We start from the raw sequence: 24,361 nt of genomic DNA, 5'->3' as shown, positions 1-24,361 counted from the left end.
GTGTGGCAGTTAGACAGAAGGCGACCACCACAGCTGAAGAGCTCTCAGAAAAGCTGGATAAACTCGAGGTGTGATGGAACTGAGCAGATTAGATGTACGCATCGCCGTGCACCGCACGCGGGTCATGGTTGTTGGATTAAAGCGGATACCTGTAATCATAGTGTATGTATGCGGAGTAGCAAGGAGTGTGTTGCAATATAGCGGGGAACGAGGATTGTAACCTGTCACCTTTGCTCTATCCCATATGCTATCTCAAGTCCGTGTCTAAATATCTCTAAGCAACTGCTTTACAATAAGCCTGTAGTGCGTCGATATCGACGGTAGTCCCATCCGCTTGCGAGGGACTTACGCAAAGAGTGAAACTAGATGCTCCGAGAAGTTATGTTGTCCATGTACTGTGTTGACTTTCTGTCCCCTCCATTGGCCGAATATCAAGCACTGGCGGAGGCGGGCTAGGCGGAGGATTCGACTTGACTTTCCGTGGTGCCTCACGGGACGTCAGGAGCTCCATTGACACAACGATCAGGAGCAAAAAGGCACCCAAAGCGGCTGGAAAGGACGTTATATAACAGAGTGAATGAGACATTCGAATGCATCGCGCAATAATCGAATCTCTGCTTACCAACTGAGTTGCGCATGTTATCCCAGCGGACTTTCTCCATCTCAGTACGGAGATCGTAGAGAGTGACTAAAGACTTATTGAGAACTTCCTACAGTGACTCGTATCAGGCGTTATGTATCCCAGCCACCACCTGCGAGGCAAGTGGAACCTACCTCCACTTGAATGTCGAATCGTTTCAAATCGTTCTTCGACTCGTTCTTCCTACTGTCTAGTTCCATTTGGATGCTATCAAGATGTGCATTGAAGCGTCAGCTTTCTTCTGGACGAGTGAGTGCACTTACTCGTGCTTCAGGGCACCCAGGTCCTCCTTCATACGCACGCTCAAGATATCCACCTCCCGTCGTGACGCTGCCGTTGCAGTTCGCATTGCGGCAGCTTCATTTCGGGTGAGCATCGTGGATTCTGTTCGCAACTCGGAGAGAGCCGCTTTGAAAAGGTATGCTTGCTGTGAATGATTGAAGCTCACATGAGATATATACAACTATGGAGGAACATACGCTCTCGAGGTCTTTCACAGTCAGCGCATCTCGCTTGACGCGACCCAACCGGTCGACAAGCAGAGCACGTATAGCTCGCATTAAACTCCGAGCAGTCGGTGTAGGGAATGTCTTCTCGAGAGCGACGAAGAAGTGGTGTGTATGAAAAGGTGGATTACTGTATGCTGCTGAAAGAGTCAAGTTCTGCGGTTCATGTGGTGATGGTAGCCGGGAGTGCGGCGGGCGCAAAGGCGGCGGCGGCGCAGGTACGGGTACATTCGTGCTCGGGCCCAGGTCAACATTGCTCGGTAAGGGCAGTGGAGTTGAGTCTGATGCAGACGGATTTAGGGTGGAATTGGAGCCACTACTACTGGGAACAGCTCCAGGCTGGTTGGCTGGGTCTCTCGGGTGAGCGAGTTTGATGGTGGAGACGGTAGCAGGGCTTGTGAAAGGATCAGAGATGGTCGACGACGTACGGACCATACGTGAGCGAAAGTTATGACGAGAGCACAGGTAGGAAGACCATGGCGGTGCGTTGAATCTCCCGGAGGTTGAACGACAGGAACGAGGTAGAGACCACATAGTCATGAGCGATGAGTGGAGGATCTACAAATGCAGCCTCGGCGCGGCATGCATCTCGCGGGGCCGAATTTGGCAAGTGCGGTAGTCCTTCATGAGATGCTTTCCTCTGCCACTGTGGTTGCGCGACCAAGGTGGCGAACGGTATTCAGGAACATTACGAGTTTCGTCTAGTGCATGCAACTGCGAATTTTTGAAGCGTTCAACTTGTAAAATATGACAGAAACAAAACACAGATGGGCCTCACTCTTGCACATGGACACTCTGGGCCTATTCGAGTCAGTGGTCACAGGCGCCGGCAGCCGAACGGGAACGGGCAGGCCAACTCAGATCATTCCTCTCACCTTCTTCTCACCACACGGCAATTTCAATTGTTGGCAACGCCCACAAAACATTCTTTTCTTTATATTTCTTCCACTTTCTTCCTTCATCTACTTTCTTGTCTCCCTAATTATTGCAACGCTCATCAGACATGCCGACTCCTCTTCATCCTCACCCAACCAACGTCAAATCTGAGCCGATTTCCGACGCGAAGACTCAGATGTCAAAGAAACAGGCTCAACAACTTACCGCTCAGGCCGTTAAATCCAAGAAAGAAGCTATACAACAGGCTTCCGTCGCTGAGGAGAAAGCTCAGCCACCCACGAAGAAGGTTGCGCGTCGCTCTAGCAAGCCTATCATCAATTGGTTCCAGCGCAAGCTGGCGGGCACAGTCCGTGCCAGAAGGGTATCTGAGCCCGAGAGCCCGCGAATCCAGAGGATTAGTGCACGCCCACCAAGCTTGCAGGAGAAACCACAGCGCAGGGCGTCTGCCCCGATGCCGCCACCCATATCGACAAGGGCCCGAAGCAAAACGGAGCCTAAACATGCTCGTAAATTATCGACAGTCCCCTCAACCGCTCCGCGAAAACCACTATCTCTAGATGGAGAGAGCGGTGTTGAGAGCACCATAGATACAGTTACCGATTCGGACGACGGTAGGCGCTCTTCTCTGGCCAGGGATTCCTTGTGGTCCCCCACGAGTCACTATGAAGCGGATGAAGACGCATCTGTGCGGCCTCTTCCTCCTAGCTCTCCTCCTTCCCCCTCTCCCTCGCATTCGTCTTCCTCATACCTTTCCGATCCACGGACATTCCGAAGCATGACGGCGAGCACAAAGCCCACGACCCTCTTGAGTGTAGATCTGACCGGAGGTGTGGGTCATATTGCTCAAGCACCCCCTACCCCCACCAACCTGAACCATCGCTTCCAACCTCATGCCCGTACGCATTCTTCTGGTCCCGGATCTGGTGGATCTATTATGTTCTCGGCTATCCCATCACCCACCATCCCTTCGCGCCCTTCGTCCGGCAATTCAATCAACACATCTCTTCGTGCAGCTTCGCATTCCTATACTCTTCAGGCACCACAACATACGTCACACCATCCGCGAAACAATCCGCGTCCGTCGTCTCCTCCGCAAGATGATGCGTCGGTGTTGACACTTGCGTCCTCTGCGTTTGGTATGCCCGGTGCACGTATTGGCATGGCCGCGCTTGCGCTCTCTGGACATGGTTCTCTCGCAGATGACTCTCTGTCACACTTAAGCCACGGCGGAGGTCAAGGGGATTCTACGAGCCACTTTGTGTTGGGCGACATGGATGATGAACGCCAAGAGTTGGAGGGTGAACGCGATTTGTATCGAGAGGAACAGGATGTAGATGCTAGCGTGCGCGCGTTACGCCCACGAAGTTCGAGACGGTGTAGCTGGGAGAGTCAGGCTAGTAAATGGAGTGCGAGCGCGAGTGTGGCATTGACCGGCGTAACGGGTTTTACCTCTCACTCGCCGATCAGCCATGGCGGCCAGCGGAGTCTCTGGACAACTGGGAGTTACAGAACGGGTGGTATCAGCGTTGATCACGGAGAACAGAGTGTTGATCATGGGGATGACGAAGAAGACACTGAGGGGAATGGAGACGAGACGGAAGGTGGCGGTGACGAGACAAGTCAGGACGATCATGGTGTTCAGGAGATCTCATCTTCCGTCGAATCTGGTCTCCGCGAACTTGATCAAGTACATGCTCATGATGCAGCAGGCGCTTTGGACGATGCGCGAACACCACCTGCAACTTCGTGCCGTCTAGACGTGCCGAAGAGCGACGATGGACAGTTTTTGGAGGTGCCCTCGATCGAGCCCTCACAGTCTAGTAAGAGTACAACTGTTACACCCAAGGGAGGACCTATACCGCTTCAAGAGCCCGAAGCGATGCCCGGTTTACCCCACACGATGCAGGTGGACAGCGTTTCAGATAGTGCTGATACGGACCACGATTCTCATTCTGACTTTCATTCTATCGCTACCACCGAGTATTACACGGACACTTTCCACACACCAGCGACGACACCGTTACCTCAGTAATTGTTCTGGTCTCATTTACTGATTGTGCGTTGCTTAAGTCTTTCTATTGTACTTTGCTGAGCTTAGCCCACTATTAGTGCCCTTGGTGTGCTAGGTTTATGTGTCACTATGTAGCCGCCTACGGCGGCGTGCGATCTAGTTGCTCGACACCTTTGGATATGTCGTACTGCTCGTCTCGTCTCTGTTCTCCGAATGTCCCGAGTGTCCTTTGTACCTATATGTGCGGTCCGGCGTGTACTCCTATTCGTTATTAATCCTGCCTTCCCTTCTCTCGTATCTATGATACTATCCTTGCATATTTTCTCAACTCGCCATTTGTGCTTGGTGTCGGTGCAACGATTGGTTTTCATCCAGATTTGGAATCAGCTGCCTCTAGCAGCATAGACTTATACGGTAAGCATGAATAATTTCTGCTTGATGAACATCGACATTCTATACCAGTGGTCTACGGTGACCGAGAGGAAATACTGGTATTATTGGGTAAGTAAAAGGTATGGTCATTTACGCGTATGTCACATGTCATGTGATCGCGTCTCTAGTGTGACTTCCTTGAACGTCCGTCGGTGGCGGTCGCTCGGAAGCGTTGAGCAACATGCACCACTGGTCAGCTGGACCCAGTCTTCTCTGCAGCCGGATCAGGTTGCGTCGGCTGGTCACCTCGTGAGCAGAGTAGAGATAGCCATGGGTACCCTTCCTCCGGTCCGTAGGTATCCTGGAGACTAAAATGGGGCTGTGGTGCGTCTCTCAGATCACATGAAGGCTCTCAATCGGATAGTGGGAGGCTTTTGGTCCTTTGCCCTCGACCTTGTCCAGGACACTCAAGGAGACGTTAGTGCTGTGTTTAGTGCTTGCCAGATGAAGCTCGGTATCGGACATACAGTCAGCGCGGCGGTCGCGTTGGGAGCCGCTGTGAGCGTGGCGCAATGCCCCGATTATACCACGTATTCGCAGGTATGTACAAGCTCTTGGCTAATTCTGACTCAAATACTTCCCACTTTCCGTAGACTCCTCAAGGAGATCCGTCTTCGGGGCCACTAGCGTTGCCATACATGAGGCCAGTGCCTGCCTGCCGTACATTCAACAGCTCCGCAGTCGAGGTAAGAGAACTTGGAAGCATATATCCGGATGAGACGTGTTCAACTATGTCTAGGATGTGATCAGTAACATGACATCACGCATGAAGGATCCTGATCTTGCCCGATTATTCGAGAATACGTTTCCGAACACACTGGGTAACATACTTAATCAGAATGCGCAAATTTATCACTAATACATACGAATACAGATACGACGATCAAATACTTTGACGCAGTACGTAGCGTATGTGTGGATCCGGTTATAGAATCTAATCGTATTGCAATTGCAAGACCGAAAATATTGCATTCGTCATTACCGGGGTGGGTGGTCAATACATAATAGTCATCGAGTCTAAATTCTTACCGAGAGAGATTAGGACATTACGTGCGTGACTGAGCCTAACTAGTTATCAAGGCCTGATAATTGATATCCATGCAAGGGCGCAATGGCTTAGGGATACCGGCAACCAGGTATGAAGCGCTCATTATACAATGCCCTCGCTTTCTAGTTCACTCACCTCCCGAACTTATACCAGCTCGCTCAATATTACCCAATTCTCTCCGCTGACCCTGACCTCGCCACTCTCATCAAGGCAATCATCAATAACGAAGCTCGATATATCACCCAATACCCGTACTGCAGCGCGTTTCAGCCTCCTCCGGAGAGCGGACTTAGCCCATCAGTAAATGACTGGGCGATTGATGTGCTTGTGAACCCGTATGTTCGAGTTGTCTCACAACGTGCACCTCGTAATTTTGCACAGGCCGGTCGACAATCAGACAGTGTATGAATGCAAGGTTCGTTTGTACTGCCTGTCTCAACATTCGTCCTCACGGACACTGATTGCCTGTCCCAGTGGGAACTTGATTCGTTATGCTCATTCATGAAGCTTTCGAGGTCCTATTATCAAGCGACCAACGATTCCTCCTTCATGAATGACAACTGTACGCCACAAATCTCTCATTTATCGTTTTAATCACTAGACTTGCAGTGATGCAGGGTATTCTGCTATTGATCAAATCTTTAGTGTCATATGGGAACAATCACAGGCAACCTTCGATCAGGACTGGAATTTGGTATCATACTACAACTGGACTGGTGAAGCAGGTTCTCTCGCAGGGGCTGTGAATAACGGTGGCAATGGCGAACCCAAAGCATACACAGGACTGGTTGGTACTTCTCATAGGCCATCAGATGACCTCAGCACTTTCGGTCAGTCTACTTTCGCTTCAAGGCGTAAGCAGTTCTTCATCAAATACCCCACAGCATTCTTGACCTCCGGTAATGCCATGCTGGTCGTGGAACTCAACAATTTAGCGGAGATCCTTGATGAAACAGGCCAGGCGAGCAACATCAGCCAACTAGCTCGAAACTATAGTGAAATTATCACAGATGCTATTTGGGATCATACGGTCCGTGGCATCAGAATTTGATTGATATGCTATACTGAGTGTTGAGTGTTTAACCCGCAGTTGGTGAACAATATATTCGCTTATGAGACCAATGGTGAGCTTCCTATCCAACGAGATCTAGACCAGTATCTGAAAGCCTAGTAAGGCTTCGGGGGGAGATACGTCATGGACGATGCCAATGTACCAGTGAGTAATATTAGCCCGATAGTGATGAACACAAGCACCTACATGATGAGTCTAGTCGCTTCTTTCGCTGCCCTACCTTGGCTTCTTGGACAAATATCACCCTGCATATGTTACCACACGCCAATTACTCATGTCCCGAGGAAACCCGTACTATGTGGTAGGCAAAAACTTTAGTGGTATAGGGTAAGGTTCCAGCCTTTGGTATGATCACGGAACAACCTTATTGACCTCAACCAGAGGACCCCATGAGGATGCTTGGAACCCATGGTGAGACGAAGAACGTGACGTGGTGTACCAAAAGACTAAATAATGTCCAGGCCTATGGCACTCGTATCCGCAATTTATGGTACAGACGACGATGGTGAGATTATGGAGAATTTGTATATGATCGCAAACGTGCGTAAATTACGTTTGGAGGAATGACTTGAAATGACCGATCGCATAGAATACCGCTGGGCTGGGGCTTATCCACGAGTCTATCGACATCTATGATGGGTCATATACGCGACCTTGGTTTGCATGGGCAAACAGCTATTTCGCGGAGATGTTGCTCGACCTTGCTAGCCGGAAACCACATCTTATTTTCACTAACAACGAGCCTTACGTACCAGGATTGTAGTGTCCGCGGTGCGGTGCGGTGCGGACAACGCAGAGCAAGTGAAAATATCTTCTTGATCGATTGCTCGTTGTTGAGTGCTTGGGCATTGCTTCTTCATCGACAATCACAACGTCTGCGTATGCATGATCAAATGAGATGCATTCATTGTGTAGCCTCATTGCATGCGCATATCCTGATTTGGCACTGCATATGCTCGATCGGTAGTGCTAGGTGCAATGAGAGGGATAACAGTTACCAATGCTCGTGCATGCTGACGAGTCTTGAATATACCTTCAAGTGATTAGACGAGAGGGCGATGCTGGCATGTGCACAGGCTTGAGCAGTCTGAGGGCTTGGCCGCTTGGGCGCAAGTTTATGTAAAAACGGACTGCGATCACGGACCGTGCTGTGCCTCCCGCGTTTATATGTAAGTCCACTAGGGCTTGGCTGCCAACTTCAACCATACCCATTTTAAACCCCTGCTGGCAAGGAGCGACACCACTCTCCCGCAACGCTAAATTTCGATGGTGACCTCTCGTGAAATCGGCACGCTCGTCGTTGTCATTCTAAAAGCGGTGTGTGTACCTTGGCCCCTCGTCCATCAGGAAATCCCCTCAAATCGACTCCTCTCCAGAGGAATCTACCTAATAAACGACACATAGGCAAACAAGATCCCTTCTGTACCATTGTCCTGAACGGGGAGAAGAAGAGGACCAAAGCAATACGACGCGGCGGTCAACATCCAGAGTGGGACGAGGAAGTTCGCTTCACTCTTTTCGAAGACCCCAATCCCGAGCCTACTGCCAATCATGGTGATGGGACGCCTCCTCCACCTCCTCCGAAGAGTAGTGGAAAGGGTCCACCTAGGATTCAAGGCGGACGATCAATGGCGATTGCTTGCTATGCTGAGGATCCTCGTGAACCCGACCTAATTGGGGAAGCTATTGTTGACCTAAATGAAGTTTTGACGAAGGGCGAAACTGATGGTAATCATTCTACGGCATGTATGAAGATAGTGCTGACTAGTTCGTTGAACAGAATGGTTCACCCTGATGAACAAAGAGAAATACTGTGGCGAAGTATACTTGGAACTGACTTTCTGGTCAAATGTTTGTTCTACACGTGCTGACGGATTGTGCACTGACTGACGTTGTGTACGATAGGAACCCGAGCCATTGAAGAAAGCTACGCCCAAGCCAAAGACTCAGAAACAATATGGAGGGCCGGGCTCGTTTGTGCCTACTGGAGAGTCGCCCTCGCACAATGGAATTGACGTTCAACAGGCCATCTCCCGTCTCCCGTCTACAGGTAATATGAGAGATGAGCTCCGTCGCGAGGACATTCCTCCATCTTTGAGATCGTCAAGCTCTCTCGCCCAGCTTGACCTATACGTGCCGCCTTATGAAACGTCTCGGTCGCGTCGTTCAGATGTAAGTAGCATGGTGAACGATTTTGCGGAGTTGGGTGTAGTAGATCATGCTACTAGGAGACAGAGTTTTCCTGTAAGCCCATTTGTATTTTTTAGCTGATGGAACTTATGCTCTATTAGCCTCAACACGCTGGATATCTTCCGCGTCCTGCATCGACAGTTGGTCCTCCGGACTCTCGCGCGACTTCCACTCAGCCCACACAAACGTATTTTGAGGGAGGGGCGCCGTATTCATATGATGGATCCGACTCAACAGGTGTTGTATCGTATCAACAGCATTCGACCCCCAGCGTCCATGAACAGTATCAGCCTCACTATGAGCATGCTCAAACACCTCCTTCCGGATATCAACCTAATGGGCGTCATGCAGGCCCGAGGCATAGTATCCCGGCGACATCTTCTGGATTTGTGCCTATGCCAACACCTGCGCCCTCTGGCTTCGTTCCGCTTTCGTCGCATCCCTCTCAACAGACTGGATTTAGTTCGAATAATATCTTAGCGCCAGGACAGATCGGGTATGGACCTCCCCCGGCTCATGTGCCAACTCCGTCGTCGAGCTTTCAAACCATATCTCGTGCATCTACCGAACAACCAGGCTTCGCCATTCCTCCTCAGCAGGCTGTGCTGTACCATCAATCGTTACCTCAATCGCAGCAACCAGCATCCAGTTATGTCTATCAGGCATATAGTGCTGCGCAGCCGCCATCCTTGCCCCAACAACCTCCTCCGGCCTCATCGTTCCCAACGTCCTCCTACCCTCCGCCTGGACAACAACAGCCCTATGCACCTTCGCTATCACAATCGGTGTCCCATCAGTCGCACTCAGCCCCTCCGGAACAATACTCTTCGCATGGATCGACACCATCACCATCACATGAGCATGTACCACCTCCACCACCATTAAATGAAAACTCTTCCTCTGGACAACCCTCAGGCTCCAGACCGCTACCGCAGCCGACGCAATCATATGGACAGCAGAGTCGGCGACAGTCGTCTCTACCAGTACCTCCTTCAGGTGGCCCCCTTGGTATGTATAACCCGCCATCACGGGGTCCATCGGGGACATTCAGCCCACCGATGGGAGGTCAGCCAGGGCCGTATAGTAATTCTCCAGCGGGCCCACCTGTCGTCTACAACGGTCCTCAGCCACTCTTACGAGCACCTTCCGGATCGTTCAGTTCACCCATGAATCAACCAAGTGTATATCCGCAGAGCACGGGTGGGCCTTACAACCTTCCTGGACCTCCGTCGCCATACAGTCCCAAAGGAGCTGGCTCAGACGTGTACAATGCAATCCCTCCACCTCCACCATTGCCGCACCAGAGCACACCGCCTACTAATCCTCCACCTAATCAGCCTTTTATCCCAAATTCATCATCGCCTATTCCCCCACCGCCAACACAGTATCGCCAAGCACCGCCGCTGAATACTTCGCCTTCTCTGCCTCCCCCACAACAAAATTTGTCGAGGCGACCAAGTCTGCCACCGCCTCCCACCGTAACTTACCAATCCCAACCGACATACCAAACTCTCCCGCCGCCGCCGCCACCCCCCACCATGCCACCACATACGCATTACGAACCCGCTTCAACTTTCCAGCCTAGCCAAAGCCAGATGTTTCATAGTCCTGGACCTTTGCCTAGGCCTCCTACGCAACCTAGTATCCAGCCTCAGTACACGACATCTGCTGTCGGTCAGCCTACCTACGGAGGTTTCTCGTCCGTACGCTAGAGGAGAGTTCGAAGTGCATGGCATTGACAATGTTATCTTGGACAAACAGACACTCCAATTCAGTCTTGCATAGACGCACCCTCGTACATCATAAGTAATTTTTGATAAATGACGTTATTGCATCTGTCATTGCAATATACATCTATTTTGTGCTCCTTGCTATCTCATCATCGGTCTGAATCGTGTGTGGTGTGTGCGTCTCGGTAAGTTTTTCTGCTTTCCATCGAGCAATCTCCGTTTCAGTAGCAACAAGTCCTCGGCGCGCGAGGCCTATGCGTGCTTCTTGCCGCAACGCGGTTTCAGTTCGTCGACGCTCAGCTTCGTGAGATAGCAGAGCATTCTCTGCGCCAATTACCAGGCCAAAGATGGTGACTTCGAGACGAAAAGCGTCGGATGAGATCCGACACTTGAGGAGTGAGATGCGGACGGACAAACTGAGACTAAGAATCCTTTAAAAGGCAGCGTTTGCCGTCTTTGAGTGCATGTAAGCTTGACATTTCCCTTCCATGGCATGACGATAGTGGGACTAACCGGAATGCAGGCCAAGTGTAATGTCCGAGTACAGCAAGCCCTAGTCCGACGGCCGTAGATCGTGCTGCACCTGCAACACCGGCTCGGGTCTGCAGTTCATACGCCTTCTGCACGTCCTCTTTGCGAGTTGCTCGGTCCATGAGAGTCAAGTGAGAGTGTAGCGGCGCTGTGTCGGTTGAAGACAACCGGACGCACCGGTCGTGAGAGATCGAGATGTTCTCGACGGCTTACTTGCCGTCTCAGGCCCAGCGGGCGCACATGAGATTCGTAATTTTATTGAATTGAGCGAGTGCCACAATCTTGAAAACAAAAGGCAATTCATACTGCCTTGCATTCATTCATCAGCTTGTCACGGTCAGGTCTTGACTTGAAGTCTCAAAGTTGAAATGTAGAGTCACGTGTGTGTGTATGACAATGTGCCATGGCGTTTCAAACATGCAGGACCGCTTTTCTTCCGTTCTAGCGATTTCCATGAGTTCCGTGAAAAGGCGCAGCACGCCCACGCCATTCTCTCCCAAAAGAATCAAACTGAGTTTTCACAGGCCAAAATCCAAGAATGCGAGCAGCCCACCGTCTTCCAGTAATTATTTCAGAAACAGCAACGTCAAGCAACCCACTCGTGGGTCTGAATGGGTACAGCTCGCTGAGGATGCTCGTGATAATACGACCATCAATGGTGTCATACTAAAGACGACTCGAGATCTGGCACGACTAGGGAAGCGCTTGGTGCACGCTCCTAGATTGCTGTAAGCTGGATGCCATACCCATAATACTTACCGTTTCATTGATTCATCCGCTACGATGGTCAGATATGATGGAATTGTCTTTGAATGGTCAGTTGGATGATGATCAATGGACCCGTACTTACGTCAATTTTCGTCCCTCTGTGTAGGGTACTTGATTATTCAGTAAAAGACGAGGACATACAAGAGCTACTCACGATGTAAATGTCTGTCATATCAACCATGCCTATTAGTATTTACACGCTCGCTACCAGTAAGGGTATTGATTCTGCGGCCTTGCGCACGGTACTTGCTCGTCCGAGCAATTCCCAGTCATCCCAGCGAATTCGGCACTCCACAAACGACGATCCCATTGTCATCGACCTAATATCCGATGAGGATGAAAAGGTCGTTCCACAAGCTGCTATGGGTATAATGGAGTCAGGAAAGTGTGCCTCAAATCCCATTTGCCTTGATATGGATGCGGACGACAATCAAGACGACAAATCCGATGTAGGTCCCACCCATCTCATAGATTTCAACCTATTTCCTAGGGAGAATTCGCTTCGAGGCTCTCCCCCTCAAGTTGTACAGTCCCATCTGGAAGACAGCGGGCTGCATCTGTCGTCGAGTAAGGCCATGCCGTGACCGCATTCGCGCGACTTAACATCAGAGCGTCTGACAGATTCGGGCGCGAACAGTCTACATGTCAGTCCTAAACGAGACACACATCCCTAGTATGTGAACATACAACGCTTGCGGCGATAGCATTTTTGCATGCCTAAAACTCTTCTATAGTGTGGTCACAGACAACGTTCTCCTGCTGGGATCGCAGTTTGTAACGGCTGAGTCCCTGGGACGGAAGTCCTCGAGGGGGGCGCATGCCAGCGGTTCTAGGTGTTCTCTGACCAGCTCCGTGAAAGAATACTCGACGGAACCAACTTCAGCTGGGAAAGCAAGACCTGAAGCGCCGAGGGGCACCCCGTTTGTAGAGTCATTGTATGGTGATTTTGCGATGCTCAGGTCCAGCGACACGGACCAAGGGGTGTCTGATGAGGAGGAACCTGAATTACGCGATGAGTACTCCCAGGACCGTGGTCGAGAGCCCGTTGTGCAATGTGGAACGGATGCGCATCCTGCCAAGACACGCGGACATTTGTCTAGGCAAATACCTGGAGAAGGTACAAGAAGTCGCTTAGAGAGCTTGCGAAATCCGTTGCCATCGTCCAGATTGGGTCAAGTTGACGACTGCGATTCTAGCTCTTCAGATGAATCTATACATCCATCGGCTCATGGTCAGCCTTCGAGTAAACGATCAGCCACCACTCGGGTGCATCCACTTCTGCAAAAGCGGCGGCGGCGACATCCCATGAGAAACGCACAGCGAGGATCGAGAGCGACTCCTTCCGGTACTAGTAGTCACGAACACAGCTCTTCGGATGACCCTGAGCTTCCAATGCCCAGCTCTTCATCGGCGAGGCGCCATTCAAACAGGCATGCACGGCAGAGGGTCGACAACCACAACTTGCAGGCGAGGTATGAGGCAAGCGCGATGGATAAACACGAGGTCAACATTCCAAAAACTGGATTTGCTCGAGGAAGAAGGGTGTTAGTACCTTGTGATACGGCAATTCCGCTCACAACTATAGCAATGCGAGGGGACGCTAGTTTCATCGATCAAAAATATCTGCGAGTGGTTTCATCTTGCCTCGTGGGTGCAGCTGACCTTCTGCGAATCAGGAAAAGAATAGAAAAATATTCACTCCCGTTCTATAGCTCAGAGCAAGTTGCTCCTCCTCGTGTGGCTGATGCGTGCCTTCTGGAGGACAATACAGCTGTCCTGGGCCACACTTCCGGCCCGTGCCAAGTGTCGATAATTCGACTGGATGCATTGGGTAGCGATCAGGTATTATTCCACAGATTATGAATTTGGAGATACACCAACTGCTTCTAGGGCCCTCGCCGTGTTGATTTGGACTACAGAGCTCATAACAGAGTGCAAGAGAGGTTAGGTCTGGCTTATCCTAACCCCGGTGTTAGTGCTCTGGCGCCCATCCGAGGCTCTGAAATGCGTTTTTTATCAGGAGGTCACGACAAGACCATCTGTCTATGGACTGTGAAGCAATCTGCTGGCCACTTCAGCGCACGGTCAACCCAGCTCCGCATTACGCACTCTCAGCCTGTTAATACCCTAGCTTACCGTACTCATGATCAGACGGTATTCTCTGGTGCAGGTCGATTCATTTCCGTCCTAGATATCAACACGTACAAGGCTCCGGATCCGATGCGAGTATCCGATGGTGCTATTTTTCAGATTCATATACATCCCCAAGACCCTCGGATTGTCATCCTCGAGGTCGGTCACTGGGTTCTCAACGCGTATTTAATATCCAACTGAGCGGCCCGTGGTGCAGGTAGACCACATGGAGCGCCAGATCCTAATATTTGACACGCGGCGAGGGGGTTTCGATCGGGCACCATGTCTGGAATTTGGTTTTCGCGATGCCAGCACGCAGCGCAAGACCCGGTATACGAGAGGGTCAGCATGTCACAGCTTCTTCGTCAGGCCCTACGGAGACGGCGAGCAAGGCGTTGTCTGCATGTGGGACTATAGACGACCGGACGCGAGTAGTCTTAATTGCTTCTCATTGCAAATTTACTGACGAAATCCTCCAGAACGTGGTGAAGTGTTTTCACTCTGTGTGCTGTGCGCCAGTGGTCCACGCCGTTCTATCCGGATCCGATGTCATCGCTTACGGAGGCCACTCGGCGACTATTTGGAGGGCCAACGGCACCCACTGAGTTATAAACTAGACATTCCGCTCAGAGATGATCTCGCTGAATCTAACTATTTTACAATGATTGTCCATTATTTCCAAGTCCCAACATGCTACGTAGGTAGTAGTGCTACTTTGTCTTTACCCAACCTCCTAGTTCCACAGCAAATCCAACCGCCAACTTGGAGAACTCAAGCATGTGGGAGAAGCTGAATTCGTCCGACACATCGATGCGGCTATCCACGAGTTAATCTAGTAGCCCACTTCACAGCACAACGATGGCACTTACTCGCTCGTGCCATGAATGTGATTGTTGTTGTTCTCAAAGGAACTTTCTAAAACGGCAGAAGATGCACCCTGTCAGAACTTGCTCTTCTGACGGATACGAATTGAAACCGCACCGATGGTGAAGATGGACGGATAGCCGGCCTTGGACCACGAGGCGCTAAAGCGGAATGAGTATTCGGAAGGACCAAAAATGAGATCTTGCCTCACTGGTCGCTGCAGGCGTATCCACACTTGGTCTCAACAAATGGGATTGTCAAATATGTCTCCACCAGTTGCTTGTTCAAGTCCGTGAGACTGAAGAGGTGATGAGCCACAGAGCGCGTTGAATGTGTATATCACCGTACGCTGAATCAGTGTAGTCTACGATGATCCCAACTTCTTCTCGAGTTCCCTTTTTGACCCACGCTGTCATATCAAACTATGAAAAATGAGCCGATGATTGAACTTAGAATTGCGCGCTAGTCCACACCTGACTCATGGCGATAACGTTCACACCACGTCGTTCGTAATCTTGAGCTACCGCCTGGGATCCGAGCAACCCTGGCTCCTAAAAAGCGCCGAGTTAATAGGCTACGGGCCAACGGCAAATTACTTACCTCCGCAGAGTACCAGTGGAATTCGACGGCACGTTCAGGGTGGAAATCGGCCGCCAGCAGAGCCCTGTAGGATTCTAAAATACTCATGGAACCAGAGCCGTCATCATCAGCGCCTATAGGATAGGTGAGAAAATATTAGGGATCTGATGACGGACTACCACTATACCGGGTGCAGGCAGGAATGGCCATGTATTGGTACTTAATGGATACAGTCATGTCAGATTCTGATGCCACTTCAGAGCACACAAACGAGGGTAAGAACCTGTCTAGGTGAGCTCCGATAATAACAACGCCATCGTCGGTGTATGAAGATCCGTTGATTCTTGCAATCTGCAGGACAAAATTAGTTAATACTCCATTTTTTTTGCTTAAAATGAGGAAGCGCAGACTGACCACAGTACTTTGGGCCCAAGTATGAGGAAACTCCTGGATAGTGATGAGTTCTTTGAGTGACGGAGATGCATATACAGAAGTTATCTGAAGATGTCATTAGCGATCAATATTGGCGAGCAGGGGAGGCTAGTACATTTTGAATGGTAGACAGAAGCCACTCTTGACTCTGCTTTCCCGTCTGTAGAGGATCATCATTGGGTCAGTATTACTACAATGTCGTCATGCGATGGAATATATACATCACTACGATAATCTAGCATTCAATGTAATGAGTTTTATATGGAACGTCATCTCATGGAACGCACATCTGGTACGGAAGCTGCTGAAAGTTGAAAGCCCTTTCTTGAGATTTTCAATATTCAGAGTCTCCAGTACAGGTTTCACTAATTCCTCTTGATGGGGCGACGGGTAGGTCGCTAAACGTAGCAAGAGTAGGCACCTAATTCACATTAGGCATAAACAGTGTGCGCACGTTTGGCGGCAGCTCTCAGATGAGAAAGCTTCCCAAGGTCGGGAGTCTCAGTCCTATAAGAAATATTTAGACATCAACCACCTGCCGAAGATCAGACTAACACGTCAAAAAACTTGATTCCTTGTGCTTTAAGCTCAATCTAGAAAGGGATAAGGTAGCCGCATAGAATAGACGGACGAGGAGGACCTTCTCGAGTTCGGTCATCAGCGCGGGAGGTTGACCTTCCAGTATAACCCATCGAAGCTCATTCAGATCCAGGTCGAAACCTGGATACGTGTCCATGGGACGACCAAATGGCACTTGCACATTCTGTGCAGCAACGACTGTGATGGCTACGAGGGCAAGGTGCAGCAGAGCGAGTCTCATGGTGAGGGATGAGATGAAGGCGAGCAAGGACACTGCCAGCGTTACAACGTTGCCAGCCGCTCGCCTGTCATGTACCGTAGGGGCGCTTGGAAGGTCGCCTGTCATAAGTCACTGGGGCTCGGACACATGGGCGCACCCACGAAAGAAGTGTGCGTGAGAGAGAAATAAGAGCTTACGACAGAAAACAATATTAATCTGGTCGACTCGCAGAGCATGCAGCCGGACAAACGTTACTCACCACTGCTCCCATGGAACCTCTGCCAGAAACAATAAAAGCAAGTGAGATTGACCAAAGCATACGAACCTCGGCCCGTATGTATGAAACCGACACTCCGTGCGATGATTTAGTTTGGATAGACGCCGTAAAACCAACTTGATCGCTGCCAGCTTGTGCACCTCGAGAGTACTTACAGGTATTTAGTAACGGGCCCTTTGGAAATATCATGAATAATCCCTAGAAATTAGCACAAATGCTTGCCCTCTTTGGCAGTTTTGGATGATATACCTTCAATCATTTCCTGAGCATATTAAGAGCATTATCAATTCAAATTCTTTGTGAATATCCTCAATATATATAGTATTTCTACTGGAAATATGTTTTTATGCTTGCTGCTACTACCAGCCGGCGCTCGTCTGCCATTACTGGGGCGCTTGGATGCTCGGACACATGGGCGAACCCACGAAAGAAGTGTGTATGTGAGAGAAATAAAAGTTTACGGCAGAAAACAATATGAATCTGGTGCGATTCGCAGAGTGCAGCTTCTCCGGTACGGGAGCATCGTGCACAATCTCCGCTGTTGAAGAGAGCGGCCAGGAAAGGCAGGCGATGTTTACGTAAATGCTGCCGCGCTCTGCAGAGGGATTGTGTGCTGGGCGCCCTGCTTTGTGATCCACCATGTCCAAGGCCGCACTCAAGGCGAGAGCACAAGTCGTGGTGTGTCCAGTTTCAGAAATGCCTTGTTTACGGCAGCCTAACCGTGTTGCAGCGAATTTTGGTGGGCGCAGGCAAGGCCGCACCCACACCTCCCATAGGTCCTGCGCTCGGAGCACGCGGTGTCAAGTCGATGGATTTCTGCAAGGAGTTCAACGCCCGCACTGCACACATCGAGCCAGGCGTCCCAGTCCCTACGCTCATCACCATCCAGCCCGACCGGTCGTTCACGTTTGTGACCAAGACGCCACCGACGTCCTACTTCCTGAAGAAAGCTGCCGGCATCGAGAAGGGCACCGGTCGCCCCGGACACGAGATGGTTGGGACAGTGAGCTTAAAACACGTGTACGAAATCGCGAAAATCAAGGCGACCGATGAGCATCTCAAACATCTGCGGCTGGAGGCGATCGCGAGCACCATCATTGGCACGGCGAAGACGTTGGGAGTGCGGGTGGTGCCGTGATTGGGCAGAGGCGGGGGGTGGGAGAGGCTCGTGACGACGATGGATCTGGCCGTATCTGGGGCAGGAAGGGAAGGAGAGGGGAGAGGGTGATGTGTACATAGAGAGGCTGGGCCGGGCACGGATGCTCGCTCGTTCGTTCGTTCGCTCGTTCGCTCGCCCAGGACATCCGCATGCGCCTGGCGGCGCTCGTTGGCCCGGCCGGCAACGGCAACGGCAGCGGCAGCGGCGACGACGAGCAGGCTGCCTGCGGTGTACAAGGTTCATGCGATGGGAATTAGGTTAAGCTCCAGGATGGGTCATGTTGTTCTGCCCCGGACCCATATCGCTGTCCCCACTTGCCATCTTGCGGCGAGTATTCCGCTGTTCGCGCCCGCAACTGCCTCTTCTGTGACAATCTCGAGAGTGCGGGACACACCAGTTTGTCATGCCGGCACCAACATTCGCTCCCGGCCAGCAACTTTGACCGCGAGGAGATGGCCCCTTGTCCTGCGTATGGCAGCCAGACACGCTGCGTACACGCTCTGCTCACCTGGCCCGCATCCCTGGTGCCGCTCCTGCACTCGGTCCAACACATTGCGCACCACATGCCTTATCAAGATTCTTCGCTATGACCTCGTGCATGAAGAGGGTGAGCAACCGTTTGCCCCAATTTTGTCCTCGGCGGGCCAGCGTGACGGAATATTCCGTATTTACGACTCGTTTACACATAGAACACCCTCGGATCCTTGTGTTCCACCCTTGCGCAATGTCGCAACCCTTGGATGCACGACCAAACTCTGACATATTCTCCTCTTTTCTCTCACAGCTCTCGAGATGAGATCTGGCGCGCGCGGTTGCGATAATCCTCGTGTCGTTCCTCGATCGTTTTGGACCGGCCCAAAGGGAGTATCGGACCTCTACTCCACCGACAAATCTCAGGACGACATCATGAACCCATCCTTCTGCATAAACACGTTGAATACCTTGTATTTACCTTTATCTGTCGCGGCCAACACGTTCCCGATCGAACAATCCACCATCAGTTTAAGAACAAGAAAATTTCGCAGTGTTTCGATATAAAGGTGTTGTGTCAATTGCACGCCTCCACTACCACCCGCAGAATCCGTCGTCCAGTTAATTCCCCCGCGATACCTACCACCATGTCGACGTCGGGAAACGAGGTTCTCTCTTGGACTTCCCAAGATCCTCGTCGTAGCGAACTTTTTGGTAGCTACGGCGTACTGTATCGCTTCAAGGTGACGGATAGAATACATAGTCATTGTGGTCACTTGACTTCTAATTCATCTTGTCTCGCAGACGGAAGACAACAGTCAGGGTGTCAGTGTCACAACTCTGTGGAGAACAATTCGCGCGAACAAGGAAGACCGCGTCGCAAAGCTCGAGTGGGCATCGAATGGCGGCCTAGGACGCGCAGTAATTGGAAAGGTAGATTATCCCCGTTCGCGTTCACATTGCGCGTGTGCTGATGGTTCCACAATCCCAAGAGCACGTTCCCAATGGCAGACTTGGTCCGACCCGACCCACGCGCTCCGGTACGCGCGTTGATCCTTTTACCGATCGTTCCTGACCGTTCCGAACCTCAGAATTGCAGGATGTTCAACGGCCCCGATGGTTATCAGTACCGATGGCGGCCAGGAAGCAACTCTACAGATGTCGTCGTCAGTCATATGCTCTCTGTATTCAATCACTATTGTCTGCTAACCCATGTTCCGTACCAGCTGCAGGACCAGAACGGTAATGTGATTGCGTTTTACCGCTCCATAAAACCAACACGATATAATATTGGCGATGTCTACGGCGAACTGCATTTTGTCCGAAACGCTGGGGCTGGTGTGGTGGTAAGAGAAAACTGCGCGAGTTTATCTGATATCTTGCTCATCAGGTCTATCAGATGCACCCTCCCCTCATGGACACTGTCACTGTCACAGCCATGTTGTATCGTTTCGTCATGGCATACGGTCTGTGATTCTCATACCCATGTCCTTTGCATTTCCCCCATCCCGCAAGCATTCAAAATGTAAACTTTTCGTGCATGTCTGTGTATCGTCAGTATGTATGTATTTAACGCGCGCATGGTCATGTGTATACTAGCTCCTAATGGTGCAATGATATGGAGGGTCCGTACCGAAGTACTTGGGAACCAGGCTGCCTCAAGACACTCGGGAGTATTTCGCGTAGTAACGGCGGCCACGATCGTTGACATTGGGACGTACGTAACGGCGAAACGCGCATGGTCTAGGAGGAAAAACGATGCATTGTTCATCGATGCATACAATCGAGAAGTCTATAATTTCGCTTGCGATTCAGCCCCTTCCTCCACCTTCACGACATCTAAGATAGAATCCACGGTGCGAATGACCCATTCCGTGCCTTCATCAGTAGCGAGCCAGTAGTCTTCTTCGCTCAGCCCTTCCACGTTGCGTGCCTTGAGAAGACCGAAGACGTGACTGACGAGTTGCGGCCCGACTCTGCCTTCTGCACGAAGACATGCAGTCCCAACCACCGATCCCAGGGCACGACTGAGATTCCCTTGTTCACTGTCTCCACCGGGCATCGGGGAGAGCACGGCACCATATGCTTGTATGATGAAGACTGATCGGGGACATTAGAATAGATCAGTGTCCGAACGAATCGAGGGACGGAACGTAGATAGCCCGGAAAGGTGGAGGCAGTTTTACCAAAGAGGAAATGACCGGTGTATTGTACGGGTACGTACCTATGAAATCGGGGTGATATCCGCCTAGCTTATTATAGAGCTTCACTGCATGGGGCTGGTAGATGCTGTCCCACAAAGCTTGTCCCCGGGCCTTGATAGCCTCAACATTCTCGGGCATAGCCATCCTGATTTAAATCGCCGGTTAGGCAGTCCGAAAGTTGCAAACTGGGTGTCGGCGCACCGTTTATGTGTTGGCTCCTTTCGCAGACCATTCTGAACATCGTCTTCGAAGGCTTCAAACATGCCCGCGAACGACAGGATGGTCTGGGGGAAGGAAGGTGAGGCCGAATGAAGGATGTGCAATAAGTGAATGTGCAGGGTATCGCGCACGAGCACGACGGAGCTTACCCGGGGGACACCAACAAATATGCAGCTTTTCAACGCAGATTCACGCATGATAGCTGCTTTTTGTAGCGCCTCCGAAAGGCTGCGTCTTGACTCGACTTTGAACGGATCATCCCTAGTGGCAAAGTGATAGAGATGTCCAACGGAAGAGGGAACGTTGGCGGTTAAGAGGGTACATGTCTATAAAGATGCGCAGGTACACGGTACAGGGTTGGCCTGGGACTCCCCGCAAGAACGTGAGGGAAAAGAAAAGACGAACTGCAAGAGTGAGCCAGCCCTTCTCGACTTTCTTGGTTTGCGCATCCTTGAACGTGCTGGAGAGGATGCTGTTGAGTTTCGAGACCGGGGGGCCAGGGAAAGAGTGGGGATTGCGGAGGGACACTAGCTGTTTGACCACAGGCGGGAGATGGGCGACCATGGTGCTAGTAAATGATCGGGGCGCCTAGCGGATTGAAATCGCAGGTATTTCAAGGCCGATCTAAGCGAGCTTTATGCAAACGATAGCGTCCTCGTTACCATTCGGCGGCCCGCGTCGGACACCCGATTCATTTTATTCTCACACAGAACGGTCATGGTGATCACAAATGTGGGTCGCACACCCGTTCCGGAACAACAAGTACCACTAGGGGACAATCATGCTTCAAAGCAAATGAGAAAACGAGACCTCTGTATCACCTGCAGAAGCAAATGCACTAGCATGAAAACGACCCTAACCCAAGAAAGAAGGGTATACGAAGACTAGCCTCAGGCATGAGAACTACTTAGTAGTTACTAACATGTTCCACCTTACGAGCTCCACCCGTTATAAATGTAGGTGTAGCCAAGATCGGTTGGCAACCCAGTCGAGGTGTCCATCAATGCATCTAGCGGGTTGACATTACCCATGCTGTCCAAGACACCTACATCACCAGCACCTTAGCAAATAAGACACATCAACTTGGGGGGAAAACTCACCAAATTGGAAGTACGAGGCAATGTACGAGGTGCTATCCATCCACGAGTTAATCTGGCTACAGAATGCCCAAATCTCATCCATAGTTGCCTGCGCCCCGCCACTGAAGTTCTATAATTTGATCAACTTGAGCAAATACCATTCCACTAGGCAGCGTGAGGAACATACATCATCTGCAAACTCAGTGACATGCAGATTATAGCTGGGGAAGGTACTATGGAAGCCTTCAATGTATGAGATCATGTCGCTAGCGGAAGTTCCGTAGTAATGAAGAGCTAAACCATCAATCTGCAGGCACGTGTTAATGTATTGATTTCTGGAGCAGCGCAACGACTCACGGTGCAACCACTGCAAGCCGTCAAGAACTGTTGCAGCCAAGGAATACCACCGGAACCAGACGATACAGCAGGTGAAATCAAAGCGTAACCAAGAGCCTTCTTAGGTTCAATGTACTGCATCCACAGACTGGCAGCGTCAGAAGGGGAGAGGTTTGCCTGGCTGCTCTGGTCCGGTCTACATATTCAACACAATCAGCTGGCATGTAGGAACCCTAATTTATCTACCACGTACTCATTGAATCCCAAGATGGTACTTCCAAAGCCGGCTACGACGTTACTCTGGAACGCGGAAATAGAACTTGAGGCTGCATTGGGCAGCATAGGCCAGAAATCAAAGCCGAGCTGGTCAGCGCCATCCGGTTTCCATGCGCTCCATGAGTAGATGCTACACGCGTATACTTCAGGCACTAACTCAGCGAAGTATCAAATCCACTTACAATTGAGTACTGCTAGTCTTAAAGTTAGCAAGAGCAGCAGTGTTAGCGCTGTTCCAGGCAATCCCAACTTTTGAACCCCCAGTGCTAGGGGGTGTACTGGCCGGCGGAGGAGCCGAAGATGTTGTTGGAGGCGGAGGCGGGGCAGACGTAGTAGGGGTATACGAGGTAGTAGGAGTAGAGGACGTAGTAGGAGTGGACGACGTGGTGGGGGTCGACGAAGTAGTAGGAGTGGAAGAAGTAGTGGTTGCCGGAGATGAAGAAGCAGTAGTAGCGGTAGAGCTAGTGGTGCTACTGCTAGCGGGACTGCTAGACGGGCGCTGCTGGCAACGCCTGGTCAAGTCGCGTTTCTTCTTTCTCTCCGACACTCTCCTGGCAAGACCGTCATGGGCTACATGACGAGACAAGTGATGGCCGCTAACGGCCACGGCATTGGCAGAGTCGGGTCCGAAGGAGCAGACGAGGATTGCCACAGAGGCAATAGCCAGCAAGTTGATTAATTTGCTCATGCTGTGGTTGATAAGGGATCAAGTTACCTTCCGAGTGGTCCGTAAATCGAAAGAGCGTCGGAAAAAAACGAATGACAGTGCCCTGAGGGCTGAGAGACACGACGGACGAGAGAAGGAGTTGGTAGAGAAGGAAAACGCAACCGAATGTTGCCCTGTATCTATGTGCTTACGTAAGCTGCCTAGCTGGCGTCCCGCCGTAGCTGCCGACAGCCGACTCGCTCATCCGGCGAGTCTACGGCATAGCGCGTGTGTGCGCAGTTACGAGTCGTGCGACGGTCTCGGTCGCCGAGAAGCAATCGCTGAGACTGTTCTCGATTGCTCGTACTTATTATTCCAAGCAACCCGGAGGCTAGCCAATGTAACGTGCTGCATATGATTATTGTGGTGATCCGCATCATCGTGTGCAGGACAGCGGTCGATAAGTACTACCAGAGCACACACAGCCGTATCGACATGGGGCTGCACGACGTTGGCACGACGCGTTGCAGATAGGATGCAAAACGAGATGGACACACAGCCTTGGTCAGGTGGGAAGATGGCAACAGCCATGACGACGTAATACGGCGAATGCAAACTTACCAAAGGCAGAAAGCGAGCGGAGTTTTGTTGCAGATCAAAACAGGCCAGCGGGCGCAGCGCAGGCTTTTCTCTCAACCCCCAAGTTTGACACGAAGAAACCGGTTCATCAAGTTCATTCCACCAAAAAACTCACCAGTTCATCTCGCTCACAATGTCCGACGCCCCCGCCGCCCCTGTCACCGAGAACGGCGCGCTTCCGGCTACGCAGGACAAGGTCGTTGAAGAGACCCCCGGCTTCAAAGTAAGTAAACAATCAACTCTGACGTGGCAATCCCTGACACTCTCCCGTAGGTTTTTGCCGGTAATCTTGCGTATTCCACAACGGATGAAGGGCTGAAGGCATTCTTTGCTCCCGTCCAGAGCGACATGTATGTGACGACCTGCACCAATTAATGATGACTTACGCGCGTGTGGCAGATTGTCTGCGCAGGTTATTCTGCG

General features: G+C 51.1%; 11 protein-coding genes across 11 annotated transcripts; 6 read left to right on the top strand and 5 right to left on the bottom strand.

Annotated features, from left to right (window-relative positions):
* Positions 1-379: 379 nt before the first annotated feature.
* On the bottom strand, positions 380-1,581 carry FIBRA_03769 (uncharacterized protein; the record flags this gene model as incomplete). The annotated part of the gene is made up of 5 exons (XM_012325598.1): positions 380-549; positions 623-710; positions 775-847; positions 904-1,067; positions 1,120-1,581. 5 exons carry the CDS (start codon positions 1,579-1,581, stop codon positions 380-382), a joined length of 957 nt encoding a protein of 318 aa, XP_012180988.1.
* Positions 1,582-2,149: 568 nt separating this feature from the next.
* Positions 2,150-4,075, top strand: FIBRA_03768 (uncharacterized protein; the record flags this gene model as incomplete). The annotated part of the gene is made up of 1 exon (XM_012325597.1): positions 2,150-4,075. The coding sequence occupies one exon, from the start codon at positions 2,150-2,152 to the stop codon at positions 4,073-4,075; it is 1,926 nt and encodes a 641-aa protein (XP_012180987.1).
* A 753-nt stretch (positions 4,076-4,828) lies between these two features.
* FIBRA_03767 (uncharacterized protein) lies at positions 4,829-7,369 on the top strand (the record flags this gene model as incomplete). The annotated part of the gene is made up of 17 exons (XM_012325596.1): positions 4,829-5,026; positions 5,080-5,172; positions 5,226-5,307; positions 5,361-5,386; positions 5,443-5,472; positions 5,529-5,536; positions 5,592-5,622; positions 5,688-5,869; positions 5,916-5,949; positions 6,009-6,096; positions 6,152-6,564; positions 6,625-6,658; positions 6,710-6,750; positions 6,806-6,933; positions 6,988-7,017; positions 7,068-7,146; positions 7,196-7,369. The coding sequence occupies 17 exons, from the start codon at positions 4,829-4,831 to the stop codon at positions 7,367-7,369; spliced, it is 1,671 nt and encodes a 556-aa protein (XP_012180986.1).
* Positions 7,370-7,872: 503 nt separating this feature from the next.
* On the top strand, positions 7,873-10,508 carry FIBRA_03766 (uncharacterized protein; the record flags this gene model as incomplete). The annotated part of the gene is made up of 5 exons (XM_012325595.1): positions 7,873-7,923; positions 7,983-8,334; positions 8,387-8,457; positions 8,512-8,850; positions 8,898-10,508. The coding sequence occupies 5 exons, from the start codon at positions 7,873-7,875 to the stop codon at positions 10,506-10,508; spliced, it is 2,424 nt and encodes an 807-aa protein (XP_012180985.1).
* A 142-nt stretch (positions 10,509-10,650) lies between these two features.
* FIBRA_03765 (uncharacterized protein) lies at positions 10,651-11,179 on the bottom strand (the record flags this gene model as incomplete). Its single annotated transcript, XM_012325594.1, has 2 exons — positions 10,651-10,957; positions 11,040-11,179. 2 exons carry the CDS (start codon positions 11,177-11,179, stop codon positions 10,651-10,653), a joined length of 447 nt encoding a protein of 148 aa, XP_012180984.1.
* Positions 11,180-12,004: 825 nt separating this feature from the next.
* FIBRA_03764 (uncharacterized protein) lies at positions 12,005-14,159 on the top strand (the record flags this gene model as incomplete). Its single annotated transcript, XM_012325593.1, has 4 exons — positions 12,005-12,392; positions 12,447-12,498; positions 12,560-13,056; positions 13,846-14,159. The coding sequence occupies 4 exons, from the start codon at positions 12,005-12,007 to the stop codon at positions 14,157-14,159; spliced, it is 1,251 nt and encodes a 416-aa protein (XP_012180983.1).
* A 509-nt stretch (positions 14,160-14,668) lies between these two features.
* On the bottom strand, positions 14,669-16,653 carry FIBRA_03763 (uncharacterized protein; the record flags this gene model as incomplete). The annotated part of the gene is made up of 16 exons (XM_012325592.1): positions 14,669-14,774; positions 14,828-14,873; positions 14,940-14,983; positions 15,034-15,120; positions 15,171-15,244; positions 15,296-15,373; positions 15,423-15,535; positions 15,589-15,620; positions 15,673-15,752; positions 15,816-15,899; positions 15,949-15,993; positions 16,055-16,068; positions 16,121-16,231; positions 16,288-16,340; positions 16,389-16,426; positions 16,474-16,653. 16 exons carry the CDS (start codon positions 16,651-16,653, stop codon positions 14,669-14,671), a joined length of 1,185 nt encoding a protein of 394 aa, XP_012180982.1.
* An 895-nt stretch (positions 16,654-17,548) lies between these two features.
* Positions 17,549-20,013, top strand: FIBRA_03762 (uncharacterized protein; the record flags this gene model as incomplete). The annotated part of the gene is made up of 7 exons (XM_012325591.1): positions 17,549-17,587; positions 17,640-18,029; positions 19,344-19,472; positions 19,532-19,579; positions 19,631-19,705; positions 19,766-19,885; positions 19,939-20,013. 7 exons carry the CDS (start codon positions 17,549-17,551, stop codon positions 20,011-20,013), a joined length of 876 nt encoding a protein of 291 aa, XP_012180981.1.
* Positions 20,014-20,331: 318 nt separating this feature from the next.
* On the bottom strand, positions 20,332-21,526 carry FIBRA_03761 (uncharacterized protein; the record flags this gene model as incomplete). The annotated part of the gene is made up of 4 exons (XM_012325590.1): positions 20,332-20,639; positions 20,764-20,888; positions 20,945-21,288; positions 21,368-21,526. The coding sequence occupies 4 exons, from the start codon at positions 21,524-21,526 to the stop codon at positions 20,332-20,334; spliced, it is 936 nt and encodes a 311-aa protein (XP_012180980.1).
* Positions 21,527-21,894: 368 nt separating this feature from the next.
* FIBRA_03760 (uncharacterized protein) lies at positions 21,895-23,341 on the bottom strand (the record flags this gene model as incomplete). The annotated part of the gene is made up of 6 exons (XM_012325589.1): positions 21,895-22,007; positions 22,063-22,171; positions 22,229-22,348; positions 22,399-22,573; positions 22,631-22,783; positions 22,836-23,341. 6 exons carry the CDS (start codon positions 23,339-23,341, stop codon positions 21,895-21,897), a joined length of 1,176 nt encoding a protein of 391 aa, XP_012180979.1.
* Positions 23,342-24,071: 730 nt separating this feature from the next.
* FIBRA_03759 (uncharacterized protein) lies at positions 24,072-24,313 on the top strand (the record flags this gene model as incomplete). The annotated part of the gene is made up of 2 exons (XM_012325588.1): positions 24,072-24,161; positions 24,212-24,313. 2 exons carry the CDS (start codon positions 24,072-24,074, stop codon positions 24,311-24,313), a joined length of 192 nt encoding a protein of 63 aa, XP_012180978.1.
* Between the last annotated feature and the right edge of the window lie 48 nt (positions 24,314-24,361).

The sequence above is a fragment of the Fibroporia radiculosa genome (genome assembly GCF_000313525.1).
Source record: "Fibroporia radiculosa TFFH 294 genomic supercontigs, scaffold2275, whole genome shotgun sequence".
NCBI classification, from domain to species: Eukaryota; Fungi; Basidiomycota; class Agaricomycetes; order Polyporales; family Fibroporiaceae; genus Fibroporia; species Fibroporia radiculosa.
Note: the sequence above shows the minus strand (reverse complement) of the source record. Positions and strands in the feature narration are given on the sequence as shown.